The sequence below is a fragment of the Dendroctonus ponderosae genome, unplaced genomic scaffold (assembly GCF_020466585.1).
Source record: "Dendroctonus ponderosae isolate FM_Combo_2020 unplaced genomic scaffold, Dpon_F_20191213v2 Dpon_F_20191213_6, whole genome shotgun sequence".
Lineage (NCBI taxonomy): Eukaryota > Metazoa > Arthropoda > Insecta > Coleoptera > Curculionidae > Dendroctonus > Dendroctonus ponderosae.
Window position 1 is genome coordinate 5,453,495 of NW_026018814.1, and position 25,907 is coordinate 5,479,401.

The 25,907-nt window shown below is 32.0% G+C and overlaps 1 protein-coding gene across 3 annotated transcripts; it reads left to right on the forward strand.

Moving 5' to 3' along the window:
- The first annotated feature begins 7,093 nt into the window (after nt 1-7,093).
- On the forward strand, nt 7,094-25,498 carry LOC109540552 (growth arrest-specific protein 1). Of its 3 annotated transcripts, none has more exons than XM_048667443.1 (3): nt 7,094-7,381; nt 21,870-22,108; nt 23,377-25,498. In XM_048667443.1, exons 2-3 carry the CDS (start codon nt 21,875-21,877, stop codon nt 23,860-23,862), a joined length of 720 nt encoding a protein of 239 aa, XP_048523400.1. In that variant the 5' UTR covers nt 7,094-7,381; nt 21,870-21,874; the 3' UTR covers nt 23,863-25,498. The 3 variants fall into 3 exon arrangements, with proteins under 3 accessions (XP_048523400.1, XP_048523401.1, XP_019764541.2); XM_048667444.1 differs by lacking the exon at nt 7,094-7,381 and adding an exon at nt 19,073-19,136; XM_019908982.2 differs by lacking the exon at nt 7,094-7,381 and adding an exon at nt 19,143-19,257.
- Nucleotides 25,499-25,907: the final 409 nt, after the last annotated feature.

Here is a 25,907-nt window from a genome sequence, read left to right on the forward strand (position 1 = left end):
GCTAATGTGCTACTCAACATAGAAATATTGTATAAATTATTACGTACGAAATCTGAAAATAATCAATGCTTTAGAAAGCATTTGTTACCTATGATATGCTGAGTGATCTAATGTTTAATAAATTATGAGATATATTCCATTTGATGAAATGAGTAAATTCGTGTAGTGCACCAACTTGTACTATGTGGAAAGAATATAATACTTTTCGTATTATGTTTTTTAAAAATAAGAAAAGTTGACCAAAAAAGATCCCTGATTTACGAGTCAGGTAGGAAGGCAACTAATTACTAATAGCGATTGAGTTTGAACAAAGTGTTTTTAATCTAAAAATATCTGCATTATGACGGTGCTTTATACGTTCATTTAATTAATAAGGGGTGTAAATAATACAAACGAAAACTATCGAGAAATTATTTAATTAAATACGTTGTGCTTCCATAGAAGATTATAGCATTCGAAAAGTCACTCTGATATGGGTGGAGCGTGGCGTCAGTAAAACTGCGGGTTCCTAACGAACAACTGCCGTCCAATCTGGCCTGTAAATCTCAAACTTGCTAGAAAGAAAACAACTAAAAAGGTGTGGGATCTTTGAATTTTAGGAAGCCGTATGGTCATCTGGCTCAATTATATCGTTTAGCAGCAACTAGCAGCCAGAAAGTTGAAGATCAGTTTTCGAAGAGACACTTCAATTTAATAACCAAAACTTGTGACTTCAAAAAATATTTTTTTAACAATTTTTTATCTCTCCTAATAGTATCGTGCGTTTAGAATGCTAGACAGATTAAAATTCTTTGCTCCAAATAATAACTCTCGTTGCAGGTGGTTGGTGGGCACCCGCATGTTAATTCTGGATGCTCAAAGATCCCAAGAATATCAAATTTGTTTTCATCTTTCGATAATCTACTACAAGATATATGGGCTCAACGGCTCAAGACAAAGGAAATCATGCAGGATGGTTGTCAAAAATAAAATATTGGATGGCAACCACCCTGCAGTGAAAATGTTTTCGCTTCTATTACATGCTGAGCAGATGGTATGGTTAAAACGATCCGAGCAACAACAAAAACAAGAATCTCGAGGTAAAATCTATGCTGAAAAATTACACTGGACAAAAAGTTTTCTTAATTCAAATTATGCTACTTAGACAACTTTTAAATAGAGGCAGCCCTCACTGAGCGTTTGAGAAGAAAAAAAAAATTTTGTAATTTTGTAATTAGTTGAGGCTGCTTGAGAGTGGCACGTGAGCTGTTTAAATTGATAAACTTAGCAATAGCAGAGTTATATGTTAAGACTATGTGACCACAATCGCAGAGATTGTGGAATTGGACTACACTAAATCATGTGGCTATTATTACCGAGGGAATAATCCCTTTTTGTTGGTGGGTTTTCTGTTTTTAAGCAGCACAAATAAATGTTAAATTAAAAAGGAACAATACTAAAACGGCTGAGTTCGGATATTTAAATATCTTTAATTTATCATAGTCTCATAGTAAGTGTTTGGGTTTATTGGTTGTGTTTACGTTAAATTCAGGAAAATGTGTTATTAAAATATATATATATGTATTATTAAAATTCACTAAAATACAAATCCACTTGTACTAATGTGGAATTCATATTTTGTAATTGGATCTACCCAAAATACAGCGAGTGGAAGTGTTGGTGGTTTAAGACACAAAAAGCTGCTAATCGTATAAATTTTTCGAGCCAATTGATACTCACAAATAAGCAAGGCGAATCTTTATTAACCGTTTATGTATTAGAACATAAACTAAATTATAGGTCCACACTATCAATCGTGCCGCGTTCGAGTGTAAGTAAGTACCTGCAACAAAAAAGCGCAAACGTTCTTAAATGTACGTGATTCATTTAATTCATTAGTGACCAGTCGATTTTTAGTTTAATTAAAATATTCCTTATGAAGCACTCGCTTACCCACTGCATTAAGATCAATTAAGTTTATTATTATTACTAAGTGATAATTATTCCTCGAGTCCAACAGCAATATGAAACGCATAAGCGTAACTTTGTTGTGTCCGATTGTTGAACAAAACAACATATAAAGTTAGTTTTCTTAGGAGGCAATGGAAAATAGTCAAAAATTATTCATACCATAAAGATGTTCGTARAAAGYAGTTGCAAACGAAAATAGAAAATGTAGCAAAAAGAAACATTTACRAGGTCCTTTAATGAACAATTGTAAATTTTCCAATACATAATATTGTAGAAGTTGTATGAAGCKTGACATTCTCAATGATARGACGTGAAGTTGTGCTGAACTCGAAGAAGTTCTCTTAATCTGATGGAAACGACATATTCTTAAKTTCAMTTAMCTGTCTAATAAACTTGTAAGAACTRGAATAGTTTTAATAATGCTCGTCCAGTTCTGAAAATCCGATTTTTGCATTCAATTTCTATGAATTTTGGGGAATATGTACACGAMTTGAATTCGCCCAACAGGTGTTTTTATACAATTCAGAATACGTTTCTAGGTACATTGGAATCGACCCCAATATCTAATAGGTTCTAATACAGATGTCAGCTCCAGCACAGCCAAACAATAGAAATTCATATAATGGATTACTTATAAACGGACTTTTGTGATGAATGTCCTGAAACCTCAACGATTTACAGAACTTCAAAATGAAAGAATAGAACTATTTCGGTGGTTTCAGATGCTGCTTTTGAGCTGGTACAAAAACGAAAGAAACTGAATTTGGCTCAACAATGAATCGCTATTGTGACACAATACAGTTTCCAGTTCGAAACTTTTTAAAGCGGGAAACAGGGGCTTAAAAATGTAATAGAACGTATTTCATAACGATAAACAAATATTTTAAAGGAATCAAAATGGACGTATTTTGTTTATATAAATTAAAGTTATGGTATAGCTTTCGGCCAATAAGATCCATTCAAGCAGAGTCTATGAATCTGAAGAAGAAACTTTGAAAAAGTAGTCGTTAATTGATGCTAGAGTAATAAATGAGAAGGAAACCAGACACAAGATAAGACTTATATTCTTGAATAAATCCAGAACATCCGGGAGATAAGTGTTATTGCAACTAAGTGCTTTAAAGGTGACTCTCAAAATTTCAAGTTTATTAAAACATTTTTAATAAGAACATCTATTTCAAACAATGACCATTTATGATAGTTTAACGATTGATGGCAAGGAGTGGCTTGGCGAAGTTAGATGCAGTCTGCTTTTTAGTGAAACGAAATATAATGATTTTATAACAAAAATTTCAAAACGACTTACTAGTTGTAGTAGTAACTAGTCATAAGATTGGTCAATCTAGGTTAACAACTATAATTATAGGAATTATTTAGCTAAAACATAAAATTCTGAAGCGAACATTAGAACAAATTATGCACCTATGCACATTATTGAGCTTTTAGTTGAAACTAGGTAAACAAGAACTCAACAGAAACTAGATTCACAAAATAAGTCATAACTATATCATAACAGGTAGATATTGATTATACATCTCGACAAAAAGTATTTAAAAAATAATGTTTCAATCATTTGAATAACTTTTTCCATTCTAGTTGAAGTATGAGAATGTTTAGACAACAAGTAAGTAAATATTTTCGTTAAATGTCAAATAAGGCGGAATTATAAAGTTTCGTAAAGACAATAATTTAAAAAGAATAAATAAATTAATATTTAATAATGGCTCCACAAATATACAAATAATGGTTAAACATAAAATGAACATATTTCAAGGAAGGTGACAACGATTGGTTAATTAATAAACTTGATTTGTAAAAGAAGCAATATGCAGCAAAACTAAAATCATCTGAGGATACATTCGTAGATGCCGCTCAGTGAACTGGACTATATACTACATAAATAAATCACTAAAAATAAAAGTATCTGGATTAATGTTTTACTCATAAATTCTCGCGGGTTGCATCATATAAAAATGTCGAATGTCGTGTCAGACCCCAATAAATCGAATATTTTTATCTAGGTTCATAAAAACGACCCATCATCCTGAACTGAGATTTGGGATTTTAGAGAATAAATAATGCCAGATAAAACGGTCGCTTGTACGGTCGGTCGGTTAGAGATTTGGGACGGGTTAGAGGAAAAGCAACACCTCGGCACCCGAGGTCAAAGAGAAAAACGTCGATAAGCTGCATCTTAATTAAGACATTTAAAAACGTATACGGAACATATAATGCATTTGTTGTCACTCCAAAGATAGCGTCTGCAGATTAATAGCTTGAAGTGGGTTTGGGATTTTTGGGCCTGTCACTGCTCAGAATTTCTGTTATATCGCGATTGAAATGATAAATTCTTTCAAATACCTTTTTTAATTGTAAGTTACATTTCCTGTATGGATGACATGGTTCGGAATATTTAAAGAATTCTATTTTTTGAGTAAAATTGATTTAAGTTCAATTAAAACATCTCGTAAGTAAAATCGATGTAGGGCATGAGTAATTTTATGATCAGTATTAACGCACATTTATCATTTATAAAGCAGTAGTCTTTTTGGATGAGCATTAATTTCGGGAAATAACTATACCTATAAGAATCCCAAAATAAAAATTATTGTTTATTTTCGCACCCCCTTAAGACGTTTTGTCTTCTAAGTTCCTGTGCATTTAACTATGTGTAAGATGTTAAATATCGCCGTCAACAAAGCGATCGTTTCGGATAATATCATCTCATCTAAAGATGTCCTCACAAGAAAAGTGAAATAATTTTTTAAGTGAAAGGTTCTCTGCGAAAGTTTGAAGCTCCAGAAAAGTTGCCTTAAAACAAAAGCGCCTCATTGAAAAACTTTGCTGGTTTTGAGTATGGTTAATACATTAGAGCAACATTAATCTTGAGCACGTATAAAATTTGTGCGTTCAAATAATAAACACTTTTATCAATTCAACAATAATCCTTATTTTACGAATCACTCTACTGCAATCACTTTTTTATTTTTTAATGACAAATTGAACCTAAAAGTCACGGTCTTCTATATAGACATATATGAGCTATATACTTTGCAACACCCTATTGTTTTCAAGCCAAGCAAAATAATAAAAAAAATGTTTTATGAACTGAACACAAAAGTTGTACGTGAATCGTTCAGACAAAAAGCCATGGTGTGGTCTACCGAAACGCGTTATGTTTAAATCGATATTGTCAAGACGAACGACAGAAAATTAAGTAGCCATTTCCTGTCTTTATTTGGTAATAAACCTGAAACAAAAGAACATGGTAGGTCTGGAGGGCAGGCGAAAGACAAGCCGATAATAACAGAAGCGTCAAAGGCAGTAGTTCTTTAAAATTAGTCTTACAAAACATTATCTAGACAATGCGGCATTTATTTATGTAAATTTTGTGTTAGGAGGCATAATGCCATAAGGCATTACCATGAGGTTCTACTTTTTTTTGTATTCAGAAATCTATATGCATGCTTATAGCCTGACCGTGTACCTGACATGAGGTCAATTGACTTTTTCCTATGAGGTCATGTTAAGGCTCGAGCTTAGAAACAGACACCAACATTAGCTCAAGACATAAAAGATCAAGTTTTAACATCTGAGAAATAATTCCTACCCCTATCTACTGACCGATGAAGCAAAGAACCTAAATGACATCTTTTACCAGTTAAACATTGTCCATTCGCTTTTACATTTAAAAATTTTTTCTCAAAAATGAATCAAATTGATGTCCGTGAGCGACAGTAGAAATGAACCATTTTATAATATCTATGTATAGGAAGAATTCGTCAAAATAGAAAACTTTAGATTTTATTAGCTTTCGTTATTTTGGATTTTCCAGGTTGACGGGACTCTCCTGAGAAAGTAAGCTGACCCCATTGGCACATTTTCTCTAATTTCTTTTAATGCAAAAACAGATTAGTTAAAAAACTAATAAAAGATAAAATATGAAATATTCGCTTTCATTGACAAATAACCGGGGTAGACAGACGATAGACACTTAAGCAACATAAGGCAAAAACAGAGAAATTAACATTTTTATTAAAATGGTAAAAACTAGTAGATATTAATGCCATAATCCTCCTAAACCTTTTTTGAAAAAGTTAAATAATTTCTAGTATTTCCCTCTCGTTATATGTATATTTTATTAAATAATTTCGTTAGACTCGTTTGAACTGGTCGAGATTTTTACTAACTGGACTGGAATTTCCTCAGAACGTCCAGCTCTACTATTTTTAGTTAAAATTGGTTTTAATTAATCGAGTCCTCGACTTCGAATCTTCGAATCTCGAATTTTCGAATTTGTAAGTTGGGCGTGTTTAGTTAATTTCTGTCTGAAGTAATTTTGTTTATGTATTTAATCTATGTTTTTCTTTTATCTTTTTTTGCGATAATCAAGTTCTGCATTCTATTTCGAGTTTACGTCTAATAGTATTTTCTTCTGAGTGTTGTTAGTAATTTCCGTTAGTTTACTGTGTAGACTTTCTATGTCGGGTTCCTTGCTCAGCCCTTCTATTTTTTGCCATTTCTCCTCAAACATTCTTTCTCTAGCTTCTTTAGTCATCTAGTTTGCACTTTTATATGATCTTTTATTTACTGGCTATCCTGTAATTTTCTTTTCCAGTTCATAAACAGTATAATATCTGGTGTTATCCAAGTTTTAAGTGGGTTATTTACTGGTGTCTTCATGTAAAATGACCAACGGTCACTCTTAAGCTTCGATACATTTAGTATGATCTTGGACCACAATCAAAGCACGAAAAGTTTGAAAATCTGCATACTTGCAGATTCCATATGTAATTATTCTACAATTTTGATTCTTCCGCATTCATCTTCGTCGAAAATAGGTTGTGAATAACTCGATAAACTAGTAGCACCTTTAACGACTTGTTCGGCATGTTGTAGGAACTCATAAGAGATCTTAGTTTTCCATTAGTTTCACGTGAAGACTTTTAAGATACGCCCATGCTTAAATCTAAGAACACAATAACGATATCATAAAAGAGATGGCCTAGGGCCAAATGAGCGCAGCTGCGGCCATTGAAGCACTGAGTCCAAGAGCAAAAGACATAGAAGGGAAGAGCGAGAAACAGAGAAAGAAGCTAGGTACTCTGGCGGCTGTCAGCCTCTTTCCAGCACAACTTAATCTTCAGATGGTCTTTGCCGTTGAAGGAAAGGGACACGCTAGTCGCTTGTTTGTTTGTTGTTCGGCTCAGCTGATACGGACGTAGTCGTAGTCGTCGTTAGTTACACACCTAGAAGACTTGGGCCAGGTTTTTTGGGCGACCGGCTTCAAGGATCGTCGGCTACGCGTTTATGATCCGATATTTCGAGATTTATTTTGAACTTTTTGGACGGTTAGTGCGTTGAGTAATAGTTGTTAGTTTGGATTATTGGATGCGGATAATGCTAAAGGATTTAAAAAATTAAACGTTGGGTAAGTACATTTAAACAAATCCTTAGCTAAGCCAGAGGAGTTTGAAATAGTCTGTGCAATTGTTCAAGTGTGGGCTGTGTTGCGTATTAAATGTATTTTTTGTTACTTAAAAATGAACGTCAAAGTTGGTTAATACCTACCTGTATGTAGAAAGAATTATGAGATAAATAATCAAATTTTATATGCATTTTGTATCACTTGAAAGACCCAAAGGCTGTCTTCTAATAATCAGATCGCGTTTGCTCCCATCGGACGAGCGGAACAAATCATGTCATAAAGAATGCATTTGTTTGATGCGTATGTGCGTTATCACATTTAAAATAAGGCCAAAATTACATTTCTAACAAATTCGCATTTACTTGGATTATTAGAAATAACATAAAGTCCTTACTTAAAACATATTTGAGTGAGTGTTTCATATATTTCACTCAGCGCGAGGTTTTAGCTCTTACTACACGTACTAACACTATAAATTCCGGAACGGAAACTCGCATAAAAGAGAATTCGTAAGAATTGCGTATTATTGTTGATTATTCCGCGCAAAGTAATAAGAGATAGGAGTAAAAAATTGCAATACAATAGTTTGTGGTAGTTGTAGATATACAATAACTATTAAGATTTTCATTACTTTTTACTTCGGCATATTGACTGAATTGCACTTTTTGAACTTTTTTGCAGAATTTGATTTGAATGTTTTTACAAATGGCTAAAAATAAGCCGAAACATTATGAAGAGAATATTTTTCAGTCAAAAGCCAACAAATTAGTTCGAGAACTGAGAGAGAATATAAGCTGCTGAAGCTGAAGATGTAAGACGGTAACTACTCATGTAAAAAGACAATCAACCTTAGCTTCCAAGACTTCTGTGGACCTGTGAACATTATTTTCATCACAAATTAAACTAATCATCAACTTATGATGATATTATGATTAGATTTAAATCACAAGAGTAAATAAAAAAAATGCATAGGAATTTTGCGGAAACCAATAATTTTTTGCTGAATATTATAGATATTTATGAACCTATTCTTGTCTATTTCTTCTTATTTTTCGTTAATTTCAAAATTTTCTCGGTGATATGTTTTCTATTCTTTACAACAGTAGCTACCAAAATGTGAGCTTATTTAGACACATTAATATTACGAATAATTTAAGTAAGTACCTACATAAACGAAGGCTCCACGGTTCATCATTACAATATATTACTTAATTGAAGTCAATTTCAAAATGACTTTTTTTTTCGTTTTCTATGTTTTAGCATTTATACAGTATTTATTATTTCCAACTTTATGTTTACTTTTTCCCACCTGCAATTTTTTTTTATTAGTGAGTTTGTATTTAATTTTTTTCCTGTCCATAACATTTCCCATTAACATTACATTATAAATCATTCTACTCAAACCATCTTGTACATTCGAACAATACTTTGTTGATGATGTCGAATTGAAGAATAAATATAAATATGTTTATACAACGTTTCTGCTGTGTAAAATAATACTTTAATAAAGAAATTTTTGACTTATATCTTGCTTCATTGAAGTGTGAACAAACTTCGATTACTTCATACGTTTTGCACAGAAGAGTGTTGTATTAAACGTTTAACAGTATTTGCATCAATTTGTTAAGTTTGCTTAAGGTATTTAGCTTTAATTGCAGTTAATTGTTTTTTCGCTTGGCTTTTTAAAGTAGTTTGCTAACTATTAATGTACACCAACCTCTTCCTTTCTATCATTGAAACTTATAATGTCTAGTCATTTATAAAAATTCTTCGACAAAACGTTATCGCACTGGACGCTTGCACTGAAAGCGGTCCAAGTTACTTACTTTTACTCAATCGATTAATTATGATCAGTTCCAAAATGTAAAAAGTTAAACAAAAAAATGTAAACCTTTATTATCCAGTTGATCATGATCTGTATCGTGTAGTTTTACTTAGGTGTGATTTAGTGAGTCTGTTATGTGGAGATGTGATAATCAATTGTGTGTTTATAATATCATGCCAAATTCTTGTCGGGTTTACAACATTAATGCAATTGATGTTTGCTCTAAGCGATCTAAATTACACACATATTTATGATATGCATTTAAACTGAGACATAAAATCGTCAGAAAAGCATTTGTAATGGAGAAGGTAAAATGGGTTACCTATTTCATGCTGATATAATCATGGCTGGGAAATAAAAAGTTCGGTATTGGATTACTATTTCATATTTATCCTAAAGTGCAAATTAATATTTAAAAGGCTTGTTCAATTGAGGTAAATGGCTTTGAAAAATTTATCACTAAATAACTTGTGTCGATTAAAATAGAAATGCGACGCTTTGAGTTGGAAGAAACAATAATTCAGGCCGGGTATATGATAATAATAGTTCAACGCTGAACCCTAATCGCATGGCTTTAGAAAGATTTAGAATTGTTTAGCTGCAAAAAAGGATTATCGAGTTTTGAAGGCTTAAATATTTGTTTGAAATTAATTGGGGTGTAAATCTCTCTTAAACAATAACCGTGATTCCTTTGAAATTGTGCGAAATCTGTCTAGATGCTATCCAAAGGATCAGGTACCAGCGACTACCTGGCTTTGTTCATATTCTGAATGCACTGTTACTTGCACGAAGGGCACCTTATAAACAGATGTTCGGTTTTAAAGAAATTCACTTCTGCAGTACTTACATGCTATTCGTTTTAAACGCTGCTTTATAAGAAAATTAAACTACCTATTTTATTTTAGAAACCGAAAACTCACAAATTTACCTATCTGTTCAAAGGGTTCTACCAGCCAAACAGATCTTGGCGGTTCTGCTAAACGTATTTTTAATCCTTCTCGGTCTGCTTTAGTGGAAAAACTCAGTTGAAAATTGCATACATTATGCGGCTTTTTGTGGTAACTGTTGAGTTCGGTTAAAAAAATAGCAATAGGTGAGCATCAGAAAGGTGGTGAGGCACAAAAGAAGAAATCACGTCAACTGGTTTCCAGCGAACGGAAAGCTCTTATTTAAGTAAATTACTGCTTTTTCGAGTTTCTAAACGTCGTACAAATTGTTCAATTTTCAAGATGCTCGTGGTTTTAACCAACTCCCGAACTTCGCATTGATTGGCCAACCCAAACCCCATGTTATATAAGGTCATTAATGAATATGTTGATATGAAGGCGGTCATTTATAAATGCATGAATATTTTATTAAGAGTATTATAGGTGGTTGTTGCCATGTTTAGTGGACTATTAGGCATAAAAATTCAAAACACCAAAATCAAAATGGAAGTACCCAGGAGTAAACAGTAAAAGTAATACATTTAGGCATATGTATTTTAAAATCATTAGAAAACTCGGATGATTTTTTTGTCAAGCTCATTTTGAAAGTGAAGTTGATCCAATAGAAGACGTTATTAAAATTGCACAACTGGAATACTACGTGAGTAAAATTGGATAATGAAATATTTTGAATTTTTGGCTAAAATCTGATGTTATCTATCGGAACACGATAGTTGTGAAGTAAAATTGCTGAGAGTGTAATTAGTAATTATCAGATTTTTTATTAAATCGATAAAACTTCAATCATGCGAATTAATTACGTCCGATTGAATTTGTCACGAAAACCTGCGTAAAACCCAGTTCGATGTTTCACAAAACTTTATTGTCGTTTTTCGCAAATTTATGTAATCTTGCTCAGGAAAGCGATTGTCGTAATACGTTCAATTTTAATGCGTTTTCTGCTGCCTATTTGGATTTTCACTGGTTTGATTAAGTATAATCGAATATATGCGAAAGTATATTCGCAGTTTGATGTAAAATAAGCACGATTTTGTAAGCGTCAGTCGCTTTGCAACTTTACAACAACTTTATAGAATAAAAATAGCTGATGTGAACCTAATCAGAAGAAAGACACTGGAAAAGGAGGCAATTTTTATATACTGATATGAGATCAGGCCCTATTGACCTGTTCCCTGCTAAGTTTCTTAATTCCTACTATTCCTACACTAGTCTTGAATCACATTATCAGAAAGTTGTTAAATAATATAGCTTTTTATTAAAATCAACACAGACGTCTGAACGCTTTACTGGTTTAACTAAGATTATGGGGATCGTTACGTATGATTTGAACTTTAATAAATCAAATCAGTTGAAATTTGCAATTTTTCAATGGCATCGCCAAAACGAGAAAATCAGTTTGCTTAAAACGTGTCAGTAAATTACAGTTGCTTCCAAATAGAAATGTGCTGACGTAATCTGATTGCAAATAAACAATTATTATGCGCAATGCGTTTCTAGTTCATTGCAAATATATGTCACGCTTGCTTAGGACTACTTATGCTTTATAAAATCATTTGTTCTAGTGTTTGTTAATAAGTTTAAACGCACTTAGAATCTCAAGTGTGATGGTGGCATTGATATAAATATAATATATTTTGCCGCAAAGCAACGAAACGGAGTTACATTATACAACAAAGTGTATAATAATACTGCTATAAAACAATAATAGTTAAAGACAGATATTCTTTAAATTATTAAATCGTAATCCATAAGCTGCACGTATTCGTAAGCTGCGAAAACACACCACAGTCCAGCGGACTAAAAAGTTCAATGTTCAGAATTTCAATGCTCAAATACAATTTGTCGTCATACGAAGCGGTTATAGAAAATCGATTTCGTATAGTGCAATTTCAGTAGTAATTTTGAAAATATCCTCAAGCTCATTTGTCAAAAGTGAACCTTCCGATAAAGGACTATAGAAAATTTTCATATGTAAAGAACAACCTACAATACTGGTCTGGTCAATTCTTAGTTGATTTATTAATCTTACACTTAAAGTAGATGTTTCACAAATTCTTCAATGTATAGTGTTACAAATTATATCAAGCAATTATAACTCGCAAACATTGCACTTTTTGTTTTTAATCAACATTGACTTAGAGCATAAAGCTGAATGTCCCATAAACAGGTGCTAAGCTCAAAAGTATATTTACTCTTGTTTACGAACGGCCAAGGCTCTCGAGCGAGTATTTTTGTATTCAAATTTGTATTTGTAAAAAAATTCATGCGTTCAAGCTCTTCAGATTAGCATGAAATATTTGGTCGACTCTCCCTAGGATTAGGATAGGGGGTAGCAAATTTTCGTTTTTCCTCATAATACTGTTTGGGAGTGCATATTTTTATATGACTCCTAACTACCGCCTACAGCGCAATTGAATTAGATGCTTAGAAACAACTGACATAACTGGTTATTTTTCAGCTTATTTCAGGATTCTTATGCCCATTTCATTTACTAAGCTTTCCTTCTTTTCCATCGATTTTTGCTCTTTCCTATTGAACATGGATTAGAATATTTTACATCCAAAAATGCCTAACAAGCATTTTGTCCGTAACGTCGCAAATAGCATCATGGCGCATATGAGCAAATGTATCCCTGATAGTGTGACATACAATGACTCTAAGTTTACATGGGACACCCTGTATATTATAGTTTTTGATATAATTATTTTAGTGCTCTTGTGTCTTCCACTGTTTCAATCCGCATTGTTCGAATTACTATTTATTTGTATAGAATGCCATTCTGAGCATTCTACATTTACCTATTGGTCAAAACCTAATAATCCAACATGCGCAAACACTATTTACATCGCCTGCTTTTTGTCTCACTGTATTCACTAATTAAACAAAACTATTCAAATTGAAATTTTGCAAATATTTTGCGGCCAAAGTACTTTTGGGTTTAAATGACTATCAGGTCCCCTTTTTTCTTCATGATTGTCTCAACATATTTGGACTGGGTTGTTTGTATGTTGATGCCGTTAAGTAGAAGGTTTGTTTATGTCTGCTTACTTTATGACTGTGAAATCATGGACAGATAAAGTTTTTGCATCCCGATGTTAGGCATGCCTGTATATTGCTTTACACGATTACACGGTATAACGAGAAGAAAATAGTCAGAATGCACTTCAAGTTCAATTGCACGCAGAAGTTTCCTTTTCCACAACTTAGGAACTAACCGACAGCCGAAAGTCTTTTCAGAAATCAAAACGTCTATTCTTGTTCACATCTGACTTGTATTTCGTTATGTGCATCCTATTTATAATGAAAGAAATATTAAGTTCGGCTTGGAAACGAAAAACATATGGCCGCCGGAAACCTGAAAATTGAACCTTTTTAAAATTTTATATGACCATATTGACTTGTGAGTCGGGCTATACGAGGATCAACTCAAAATGAAAGAATTATTTATGGTTATATGCACTTGATGGTGTGCATAATACAGTTAAAACCCAAAAATTAGTATGCTGTTATCAATAGGTTTTTAGTATATGATAGGGTTTACTCTTGTGTCCATATCAGAAAAATAACTAGATTTTTCGAAAAAAAATCGACAAACAAGTTTTCCACGAAGAATAGATTAGTTATTGTTGAAGTGTAGGCAAAACTGACAAATTGGAAACCACTTGATCAGTTTCTTCAGTTAGGCAGGAAAGTATTATAAAAAAATCACCCAAACTGTATTCCCCTTACTCTACTACTACTAATAAATAGTAAAAAAGGCACATTTTATTGCAAATTAGGTTCTGGTCTGAGGTTCTAGTTAAAGCGCCTCCCTGGTACGCAAGAGCCATAAAAGAGCTATTCACAAAATTGACAGACGACTAAGATAAATTTAGACGGGCACCATATGTGTTCGAACACGACTTAGAATTTACTTTGTAAATGTATCTAGAGATGCATCATACTCTGCTTAGGGGGGTGTGTCTGTCTGAATGCAAAGATTTTCAGGGACATTCAGGCGGGACTTTGATGGGACTTGAAAGAAATCTGCAGAAGAGCATGTGTTTTGAAGGCCATTATAACTTTTGTCTGCCGCTTGGAAATTTTGTGGTCATAACTTATTAGGATCCACATTTTCGCTATGTGTAAAGTAGCTTCAGGATTTTAGCTATTCGCTGCTATTTTTAAACGAACTGTTGGTGTTAGCTTGTTCCGTTTTAATCAATTTTTAGTGGTTGACTTTTTCTAAGTAAATCAGAAATTTTCTGATATTTATGTTCGAGGTATGTCAGTTTTATTATATGGTATTTACGTGAAATTATATTATACAAAACAAAAATTAGTATAATTCCAACAATTGGGGGCGGAAAATGGATAAAAATATTAAGATGACATACAAAGGCAAGAAAAGTCTTGTGGCTTGTACAAAAACGAACACACAACTTTACAAAATTAAACAAGATTATCTTTTTTATTCAAGACTTATTGTTGGGATCTGCGTATCCCTTTATCTTAAGTTTTTTCCTATTCATTTCGTAGTTATGATAAATGTATGAAGAATGTTGAAGCCGAAAGATAGGTTGTCTATACATCAAAATTCGGAGACCTCGGTTTCTTTTGCACTTTCTCAGTAATGTTATTTTCTAATAAAAAAAACTTAGAAAAGTTGAATCTTAAAATCATAACCGATAGTAATGTAACGAAATAAACTTATATGATAATTTAAAAAATATGATTCTGGTGATTTTCAAAACGACAATAGTTATTACGACCAATTAAAACGACTAAACTAACTAAAACGACAAAATTATTATTGTGTGCACTTCTGCTCGAGCTCGTTTTTAAACTCTCTCTTTTTTTAACAACAGCCATTCATACAGACATGAAGATTTCATAATCGTTGTTCCTTTAAGCAGATTACTATTGTTGTTTAAAATTTTTCATCAAATTTCTAATCTTCTTTGCCACAACTTCAATTGGCTTGGATAGTTATATTGATACCAAAATAATGTTTCAATTTACTCTGTACTCCCCTAAGCAGTGTGATTTATAAATAGCGAAATTTTGTATGCATTGCCGATCAGCAGTAAGTACTTATTGATCAACCAAGTACTGTACACTAAATTATATTAGTAATATAGACTGATTTCCAGTTATTTTCGGAGAATAATTATTGCTAAGATTAGGGTTACATCTGCACACGATTTTTCACTCACTAATGATGTTTGCAATCAGACAGTAAAATTTATAGCTCAAACATTGCAATTTTAATATTATTGCAGCTTATCTACAGACAAAAGATAAACTTTTATAATCCGACTTTAGTCATTTTCGAAGCATTTTACAAACCTTTCCAAGGAGTGTTTATGTACGGTTGTAAAATAACGTAGATATAATATACAGATGTATGTTTACACGCTTATGAAACCTTCTCTGGCCGTTTATTTTCCTCTAAACTTTTTCCTTATAATCGATGTACTGTAAATTATTTTACTAGCGTGTCGTCGCTTTTGTAGTTTTAATATAATTTAGTATTTTAATTTAAAAATCCGCAGTACCTACAAGCAAAAAAGTACAATATTACGGAATGTATGTAGGTATAAAATAAGTATAAAGAGTAGAAATTTTTCCTGTGGACACCCTGGATGTATTGGTAAAAACCTGATTGCTCTATGGACACACTTCCCAGTAAATATAATTAAAGTTTTGGGATTTGTCCAGAGGAGCCGGCGCCTATCGAGTAAAAACGCCTTGGAATTATCTACAATTATCGGCCGCTAAAAGTCCTCATTAAAAAATGATGCTCCACTGGTAATATTTCAAAATTAATTGGCACTCATTTAAATTTATGATCGCCAGTCGATGCATAAATAACCTAAAAAACAAACAACCGTGTGGGGCTGAACTTGCTGAACTACCGCACGCATCATCGAGAAAAAGAGTATAGCAGCATGCCACACATAATTTATTTATTTTTACAAAATCGACTAATTGCTTATAAATTATTTATAATTTGCTTGAGCGTATTATTTTGATTGTTTCGCGCTATGCGCTCAATTTATCGCAATGCAATTTCAAATTAACAGTTATCATACAAGGAAAAAATTAGACAATGAATTTAAGAATAATACTTAGTTTCATTGTAAAAGAATGACGAAATAATCCACTTCTAGGATTGCTATTGCTTCAGTTTCGTTATGCTTAAAGCACTTGTTAACGCATTAAAAAGTTTATGTATATCAAAACGTTAAGCTTTGAACTTCAAAGAAAAACATTTTTAAACAATCATTTGAAGAAACAAACAAATTTGTTTGAAGAAATCACCATTCTGACTTAGTTTTCAGAGAATATTACGGACACAAATCATAAATATAGTACGTTTAGAAAATATACAATTCATCAAAAAAAACAGTGTTCAACGAAAAACACTTCTGAAGATGCAAGTCACTATGCTTATAAAACATCAAGAAATAATTTTTCATGAAGGCGTAAAATCCCAAAAACTCAACAGTTTCATTTAATAATCATTTTCGAAATAGAGAAGGTACAAAAACATCACATTATAAATTCTTATCAGAATTTACGTTATTTGTTTAATTTTACAACACATACAAACTAATTTGAGCATTTTTCTTGCTGATAGGACAGTGCGTGGAAATTATTATAATTTGTACACCAGAGTATCAGGTATAAAACAAGCTGATTAATTTAAATTGTATTTAGGACAGACCTGATTATAATAAAGCGTTGTTGGATATAGCTCGGAATATTAATCAACTAAATCCTTGACAAAACCTTAAATACATGGCCAAATAGCGGTTTTTGCGTCAAGCAAAGCCCCAGTTAGCGAATAGAAATAAATCTGTGTCCGTATTAGTTCGATATGGGCCAGAAACATTAATCTAATTCAAAGTTCCATTTTCAATGTACATAATCAAAAACCCAGAGTTTTTCATTAATATTCTACATAATTCACTACGAATTCATGCATTATTGATCTATGTGGTAGTAATTTACCTGATTAGTGACTACGTGCAACTTTAAATGTAGATCATTTGTTACGTAATCAAACACACACACACAGATACAGGTCTTAATTAATAAACATCCCAAATTGTCTGAGTCTGACTTGTGTTGAGGCGAATTACTTAACGAAGTATTTTATCAATGACAATATGCAACCGCTAAAGGCCAGCTATTTTTATTTCTTTTAAATACAAATGTTTTAATGCATTATCTGTTGTTTCCTCAAAATGGACAAACACACTCGAAATTAAACAGACCCACATAAGATCTTGAAGGCCACTTTTTATTTAGCTACTTCAATTTTGAGTAGGTACTCAAATTTTTAGCAATTCTATAGTATACATATTAAAGTTAAACGAGCAATTTGAAAAAGAAAATGAAAGGTATTTTATATGTTGAAATATGTTAGTAAATAAATAAAAAAGTAAAGAAAAATGCAGTAAAATAATAAAACAAATATATAGTTCTACACCTAAGCTGATTTTCCCTTCCAACCAAGTATGTACATTTTCAAATATTTAACTAACCAGCCCTAACAACTACATTCGAAACGCATATATTGACCAACCAGCAATACCTACTAGGTACCTACTGTGAATAAAGCAGCAGGAAGTTAGCAGATTAACTGAAAATGTGCACGCTCCTTTTCAATACATTTTAATTATTTGCATATTCGAAACAAAGCATTGCGGACTGAGGTTGGCCGTAATCATTAACTTTATATAATTAACATATCATTCTCTATCATCGCGTTTTCTCACATAGCGTCATCACAGATGCAAATATTGTTTTGATGTTAAATTATACGAGATTGGATAATCAGTTATGACTTAAATAGAAAAGCACATAAAATTTAAAAAATGTGTGTACAACTCCATGAATACCGACCTTTAAAGTGGGAAATAGCTAATTAACCTTTCAGATTCGAGTCTGCTATTTTACGACCGATTTTATCTGACCTTAACCTTGCCTCTCTGATATCGTATCCTTCACATACAGCTGAAAGTAGTACCTGAAGTAAGTTTAATTTCTCATATCGACAAATCGATGTTTAAATTATTGGCAATCATCCGTTGACTTAATGACATAGACAAAATGAGGAGTGTTGTAATGCTTCCATATCAACTCTGCAATTGCATGTTTTTAAACGAAGATAACCGATTTGCGTTGGCACTTTTTCAATTAAGAAGTTTTTCAATTAATTTATAATGAAACCGTGATGTGTGTCACGTAGTACCCCGTTGCTGTAGTAAGCTACCCATGACTAGGAATTTCGCCAGTGGCAATACGCGAAATTTTCTTCCAATTAGAAAATTTAAGTGATGAAAGTGAAAAATGCTATTATTAATCAAAAAAAAAATCAAAATAGCGACATAGCACTGTTCAGCAAAATCAACTCCGCATTTTACATCATATTCGCCGAATCTAAGGCCAATGTCACAAATAGAATGAATTTCTATTGTCCGACAAATTAAAAGTAACAATGCAAGTTATACTAATTAGATAAGAGCATTAAATATTATTTTAACTTTTAATACTTTAATAATGGCAGTTATTATTATTTCTAGTGCTGAAAGGAGTTTAAAACAATAGAAAAAAAATTTAATTTCTAAAATCATATAACCTTAATAAATATTTCAGTGAAAACTCCTCAAAAATAAAACATGTTAGGTATCTTTTGACTTTTATTTTATCCTATTTAATTTTTCCAAATATGAACTGGAATCCTCATGAATCAGAAATATTTCTTATTCTTATTTCTATAACAAGACATTCATTTTAGACGGAATTTTTTTTGCCAAATATCGAACTATCTATAGACCTATCCTACTACCATTCCTAAGACTTTCTGACTTAGCTTGGAATCAAAATTAAATCTTATCATGATTTGTAGTGTAAGTGATCTCTCAGTGTTCCGCTACTGGTTGGAGCTTCAAGCAAACAATTTTTTTATTGAGGAATATTTCAACATTCAGTTAAGGTAATTGTTGCTTAGTCGTTTTCCAGCTTTACTCTCCCTGGCATCGCGAAGACTAAGTGCATTTATTTTCGATATTAGTTGTGAGGTGTTATTTAAAAGACATATATTTGAATCAACTATAGTAAGTTACGTTGCTATGATTTAAAAGATATAATTAAATCAAGTTTTATTATAATCAAGTATTATTATTTGAATATTGAAACATTAAATAAGTTTCGTTTTACCAAATAAGAAATGTTTCAGTTTGAGCCAATTTACTCTAAATATGTATGTAGACGGCTAAATGCGGCAGATATTGTTGTTGTATTGGATACATAATAAATTAAAATCTGGAGTTACTCATTTAGTTAATAATTCATCAATTGAAGTGCGAACACTATTCGAAATTTTTAAATAATTATAATACGTATTAGTTTACACCCCATTTGGCTTTATAAAAATCGGGTAAAAATCTAAATAACCATTATTAAATATGTAAATAAATTCTAACATAATCGGTGATGACATAATCGTTAATCGATATTTAATGTTCAATTTATTGACTATCAGACGTAGGAAATATGCAGTTAAATTTGCAATAAATTACAATTTCAAGCTAAACATTAACAGACGTATTTCGAAGATCGGGAAACTTTAAATTTGCCATGTAGTGTGAGTGAAATAAATTATTATTCTGCTTAGCCGTGAGTAAAACTTTTTTATAGCAACCATTGAATCCTATAAAATATCAATGTCTCTATTATAATTGAAAATGACAATAATAAATTAAGGTATGTTTATTTTGAATAAAGTGATGGACCAGCACTTAAAGATGTGAAAACAAACACTTTCGTGGAGAGCGGAATCGTTAGTGTTTAAGGTGCTTTCAGGATTTAAACCCATGAAATGAAACTTCTACAATTTAATACCAATAAAGGAAAATTCACTTTGCTGCAACTTTGCTTTACTCATTGTATTCGTGCAATGTGTTTAAGTGTTTTCACTACTTCGATGTGATGGAAGTCCACATTTTCTCTCCTACATTTTCTTATCGCAAAATTATCAAAGGCCACGATAATGAACCAGTTGTTCTTACTGGATTGGATATAAATTTTCAAACCTTGTATCTTCTAAAATAAGTAATTGTCGGTTTCTATTTATTTAATGAGCTTACTACACCTGTTAGGTATCAAGCTCAAATCAAGGAACGTTGTTAATATTTAACAAAACAAAAAGGATATGGCAAAGGACAGAAAAATTTCCAAAGTCATCTCATTTCGTTTGTAAATAAAATCAATCATCATCAGATTTTGAGAATCAGTGCTATGACTTGAAGGATCATTGTATAATTTTACTGTATAGCTGTTCAAATATACGAATTTTAAAGCATCCGATTGTACATGTTTAAAATTATTTGGAGTTAATAAAATGGTTTTCTTTGTTTACCGTTGCACTTTATCTAGAACAATTAGTTTAAATATGCAATCAAAACTTACCTGATTCAACAGCATTTCCAGACCTTCTGGAATGTTAGAAAAAAAATTGTATTAATACATTTTGTCACAATTAAAAATATATTGTTCTATGCTAGAATATTACTTAAAAATTGCCAGTGCGTTTAAAGTGCAGGAAAAAGCATACTATCATTGTTAATATTTCAGAAAATACTAGCAGTGCATGAAAACTGATTACATACTTATACAATACATGTCTTGTCTTGAGAGACCGTCAAGTCAATTGTTGCCAGAACTCCATAATTATATCATACTCATCTTCATTGAGCTCATGTACTGCTTTTATTTTGTATGGATAAAATTTGTGATTTTTCAGAATAACGGTTAAATGAACGGGAGCAGCAGAAAATCCTAGCAGAAATTCCAGTTTCCAAATAACTCTTAATTATTTCTAACGTTGTGCAACTACAAACGCAAATTAAATTAAAATGGTTGAATATGGATGTATGATGCTGTACCCAATTTACTAAAAACTTCTGGCATCAACAAAAAATTACATAAAACTCGTAGTTTCCCAGTTACGTAGATTTCCGCTTTTTTACCTTTTCGTTGGTGCACCCTGTATAAAACCGATTCGTAAATATCATAATTTATGAATACTTCTATTGGGCGATATAAGTAAAATATATCTTGAGAAATAGTGATTTGCCAATGAACCAGCTTATGTATATTTATAAATATGATAAGAGAGTGTTAACAGTGTATGTTAAACAGTTACAAATCAGACATCAATATAAATGTGCAATTAAATTATATTTGTAAACAAGATAGGTATAAATTAATACCTGAACAGTGGCAGGATGTTATCTTAAAATATATTTAAATCAAGTTACAGAGCCAACTCGAAAGTATTAAATTTAGCAATATGTGACACGCTTAGCTGAGCAAAAAGAACACAAAATCGGTTTTGATTTTGCGAAAGCGCACTTATATACAGTGGAACACTGAAGTACTCGTAATTCTATAGGGATATGTCTTATTATATTAATCGATTTCAATTAAACGATCACAGTTGTTCCGATGTCATAATAAAAACATTATTTTCTTGCGTTGTCACAAGTGCTCACTGCTCACCAATATCTTATTGTGTACTTGAGTCAAGTGCAAATATCAATCATTTTTTAATACAGCTTAATAACGTGAGTCAAGTTTACGCGACAAGAATTACCGTTTTTTTAATTAAATATTGTTTTTCGTATATTTCCAGTTATGTCATTTAAATTATTTTGTTTTGTTCCAGTCGGTATGTGGTTCACAATGCTACCAGTGGTTGCATTTGCAACAGTTGTCTATGGGATTCCCTGCGAAGAAGCACGAATGAAATGCATGTACAGGGTGGGATGTGGGAAAGCTCTGCAAAACTACATGGTTGGGTGTTCATTGGTTCTTCAAGAATCAGCTATTGATTACTGTCCGAAAGTTTGCGAATACTCTCTAATCGCCCTTGTATCAACGGAAGAAGGAAAAGCTCTTATGGAAGTAAGTATAACCATATGAACAAAATGGTAGTGAGATCAGCTAGTAAAATTTTTCCTCTTCTGTGATTTATTGAGGCTGCTTCCGCGGTAAAGTGTATGCATATAGAGCGCGAATCCCTGAAGTGAGATTAATTTATATTCATAAGCTCGGAACACTTCAAAATCACTGAGTACATTTTTAATATGTAAACAAGTACAAGATCAAAGCATACCGCACTACTTCAGGATCATTCATCTCTCGTCAGCCACTCCGAATTACTCGATGTGGTAGAGCTTGGATTATAGCCAGATGCTTTCCACCTGATTTTTGCATTAGTAACAGTCTAGACTTTTCAGAGTATTTGCGTCAATTTCATGCAAATAAATATATGTTTACATGACGTGGTTTCAAAATTCTTATTTTAATTTAACTTTTTAGCTTTCTTGCTTTTTAACAGAAGAATGCAAAATTCCTCAAACATGCAGGGTAATGAAAGATCGCATGCATGTATCTAAATAATCTGGGGATGAGAACAATCGAATATTCATCGTAATATTCCGGTTCGCCAAAAAGATTCTGCTGTAGTTATAAAAAACGGCATCTACATTATTTGAGCTCACAAAAATGAATGCTTGAGATACATAATCTACTATTCCCTAAAATAAGGAATTCCTCTAATAATAATAATCTAAGAATTTTAATTGTTGAATATTGTGGCTGGTTAATTTAGTAAACGTTTTAAAATAAGCACGTGACTGAAATATAATATACATGACCTGATGTTTGTAATTGTGTCATTTTTTCTTTGAAGGTTTTGCATAAAAAATGTAGAGGCAAATCAAAAAGTGTCGAGTATTCAACCAAATCGTGTCATATTTACTGTAAAGTAACTTTATTGTCAACGTATTACGACTAGTGTTAGAATAAAGCAATTTTAATTAACCGGCCCCATTAATCACTATAATCTAAATCGTTTCAATTTTTCCTATGTTAAATTTTTATACATATTGCAAATAAAAAATGGCGATAGCAATACATACGAAGCAGTAACTTATTTGATAGATCGCAGCAAAATTGTAGCACTTGAATTGAAATTTTTAAATTACTTATTAAATTCTTCATCTAAAAAAAATTGTAATATCTACTTTCAAAGCCATAGAAAATAATAAGTTATCCACTAATTTCAGTCTCTGAGATGTACATTTGACCTCGAATGATGGATTTCCGATTATTAGAACGAAATGTTTAACTTTTCTGAATAAGTATAACACAAATTTGTTTTGTTACAGTGTGAATGTAGTGACCCTTATTGCCAGCACGAGAAGGAACGAACCGAAATTTGTAAGCCGAGTGTGATCAAAACCATCAATGAACCGGTTGTTGCTTGTCGAATAGCACAGCGAATCTGCAACGCAAATGCAGCATGTGCGACTGCATTCGACTACTACCAGAGAAACTGCAAGGCAATGTTTCATGGGAAGAAGTGCACTCCGAAATGCCACAATTCCATCAGTATTCTTAGAAGACAAGAAAAAGCACAGCAACTGAAAATGTGCACATGCGATGGCAAAGAAGATTACGATTGTCCAAAAATTCAACGGAATATGGAAAAACTCTGTTTCCATAAAGCGCATCATCGCTATAATGCCACAACGCCAACTGTGAATGTGCATTCGGAACAAACGCCTGAAGTCATACGGACTTCTTCAAGTGAATGTTTAAGAGTGTCTTTGATTGTGTTGTTTGTCAGTTTGTTGTTGCTTAGGACACGGTAATGTGTAATTTTGACGCTAAAATTTTTTCTACCTCGATTGATCATTCAGTATTTATGGATGTTTCCACAGACTGTGATATTATTACTATAATGAGAGAATTAAATATGTGCAGACGAACTGTTAGTGCATGTGTAGATCGTAATTTTCTGGAAAGAAAGTAGTGGATAATTGAGATTTGCCATCAAGCTTAACTGAGGAAAGGAATAAAACTGGCTTTCTTTTGTATGTGAAAATGATTTAGGAAAGTGATTAAACTTGGATAGTTTGGGTAAAGTAGAAAAATTGTATTATTGAGGAGGTTGCAACCTATTCAACCTATGCAAGTTGAGCATTTTCATTTTCCAAACTTTGAAAGAACTTTGAAAGTGTGGCCAACAGATTCATTAAGTTTTTTGCTACATTTTTGTTTTCAGGTAATATTTTTCTTGATATTTCGTACACGTCAAATTACTGCTTTTAACCAAAGAAAAATGTATTGCTCTTTTGTGTTCCATGTGAATCCTAATGGAAGTGTTTCCCGACTTATTTCACGTTAAAGGGGATAAATAAAAAAACTGAAAGAAAGAAGAAAGAAAGAAAAAGAAAACTTTTGTTTTAATCAAATTGTGATTGTTTTGCAAGCAGTTTTTTATTACGTTTCTGTTATCTAAAAACATTTAAAATGTTTTGTCAATTTTAGCAAGCTGCAGCAAATAACGATATAATCTGATACTTGTTTGAAATGTTTGACAATAATTCCTTCATCGAGTCCTTTCAACTTCTCGGTTAACTTGCCCTCTTTTTGCTGTCTTTGCCACCTGGAGAAAATACAGGGTCGTCCTCACCTACAGTGTATTCACTAGATGATACTACATAATTGCACTTAGGTCTTACAAATGGAAATTTCTTCGTTTCATTCGTTTCGTTCAGCAACTTAACATCGACACTTATATGTCATATTATCTCACTGGGTTGAAAATTTACGATTTTAACACTGAAAAATATAGAGTAAAAGTACTACAGTACAGGCTGGAGGGTATTTTATTTGCGCTAAATATAAAAAATCGTAAGTATGTGTAGATCAAAATTAATTTCTTTAACTCTAATAGATTTAGACTGCCTTAGTACAAAATCAAATAGTTTTAATGATCAACCATCAATAAAAGCATACCTGTTTAATTCTTCCTAACATAAATAAAGTATAGTATAATTATTGTACTTAACTATTTGAGATTTCTACATGTATTCAAAATAATAGTGAATATTTGCATAAAATACCAATGTTTATTTAGAAAACCAAAGGAGAGCTTGCCGCTGTATATAAATAGCTTTAAATTATTGAAATGTTATCAAATTGTCACAGGCTGGCCCTTCTTGCTTTAATATATTTTTATGTCAATAAGTTATTTATTATTATCCAATGTATTATTCTACTTTTACATTACAAATTGGTATTAATATCCATTGTAGTGTCAGAAAATACTGTAACGATTTTTAATTTGCTATTTGAGTTTCAAAATTTATTGTAAATTATGTAAATTTAGTATTTTGTCGACGTTTAATACAATTAGAATGTTTAATGTAATTAGAATAGTGTATAGCGAATTGTAAAATATTTTTATATTGTGAAAATAAATGGAAGTTCGTTAAAATGTGACTTTATGCGTTTACATGTTCAAGCACAATAGCTTCATTGTTGTGTTTTTCAGATATGAATTCTGGAGCGACAGGTTATAATAAAATGTTATCCACCTAATGATGTGCTTTCCTTGTCTTGTGTGAATGGAAAAGTGTCAAGGAAAACTGTAAAACACGAAACTGATTATTTGGGAATTATCATATTGGGAAGAACGATGTTTCTTGAAAATGCTATGATGTCTGATGCTACTTTGCCTGTATTATAATCTTGAGGAGCTGCATTTCGAGGATATCAAGCCAAAGCCAGTTTCTATTTTCTGCAATTAACTTAACGTTTTCCCAATTTTCGATGCTTTTATTGTCTGAATAATTTCGCACTTGGCTATTTATAGAGCTGTGTTGTTTATTGCATTGGTTGGAATGTTAGA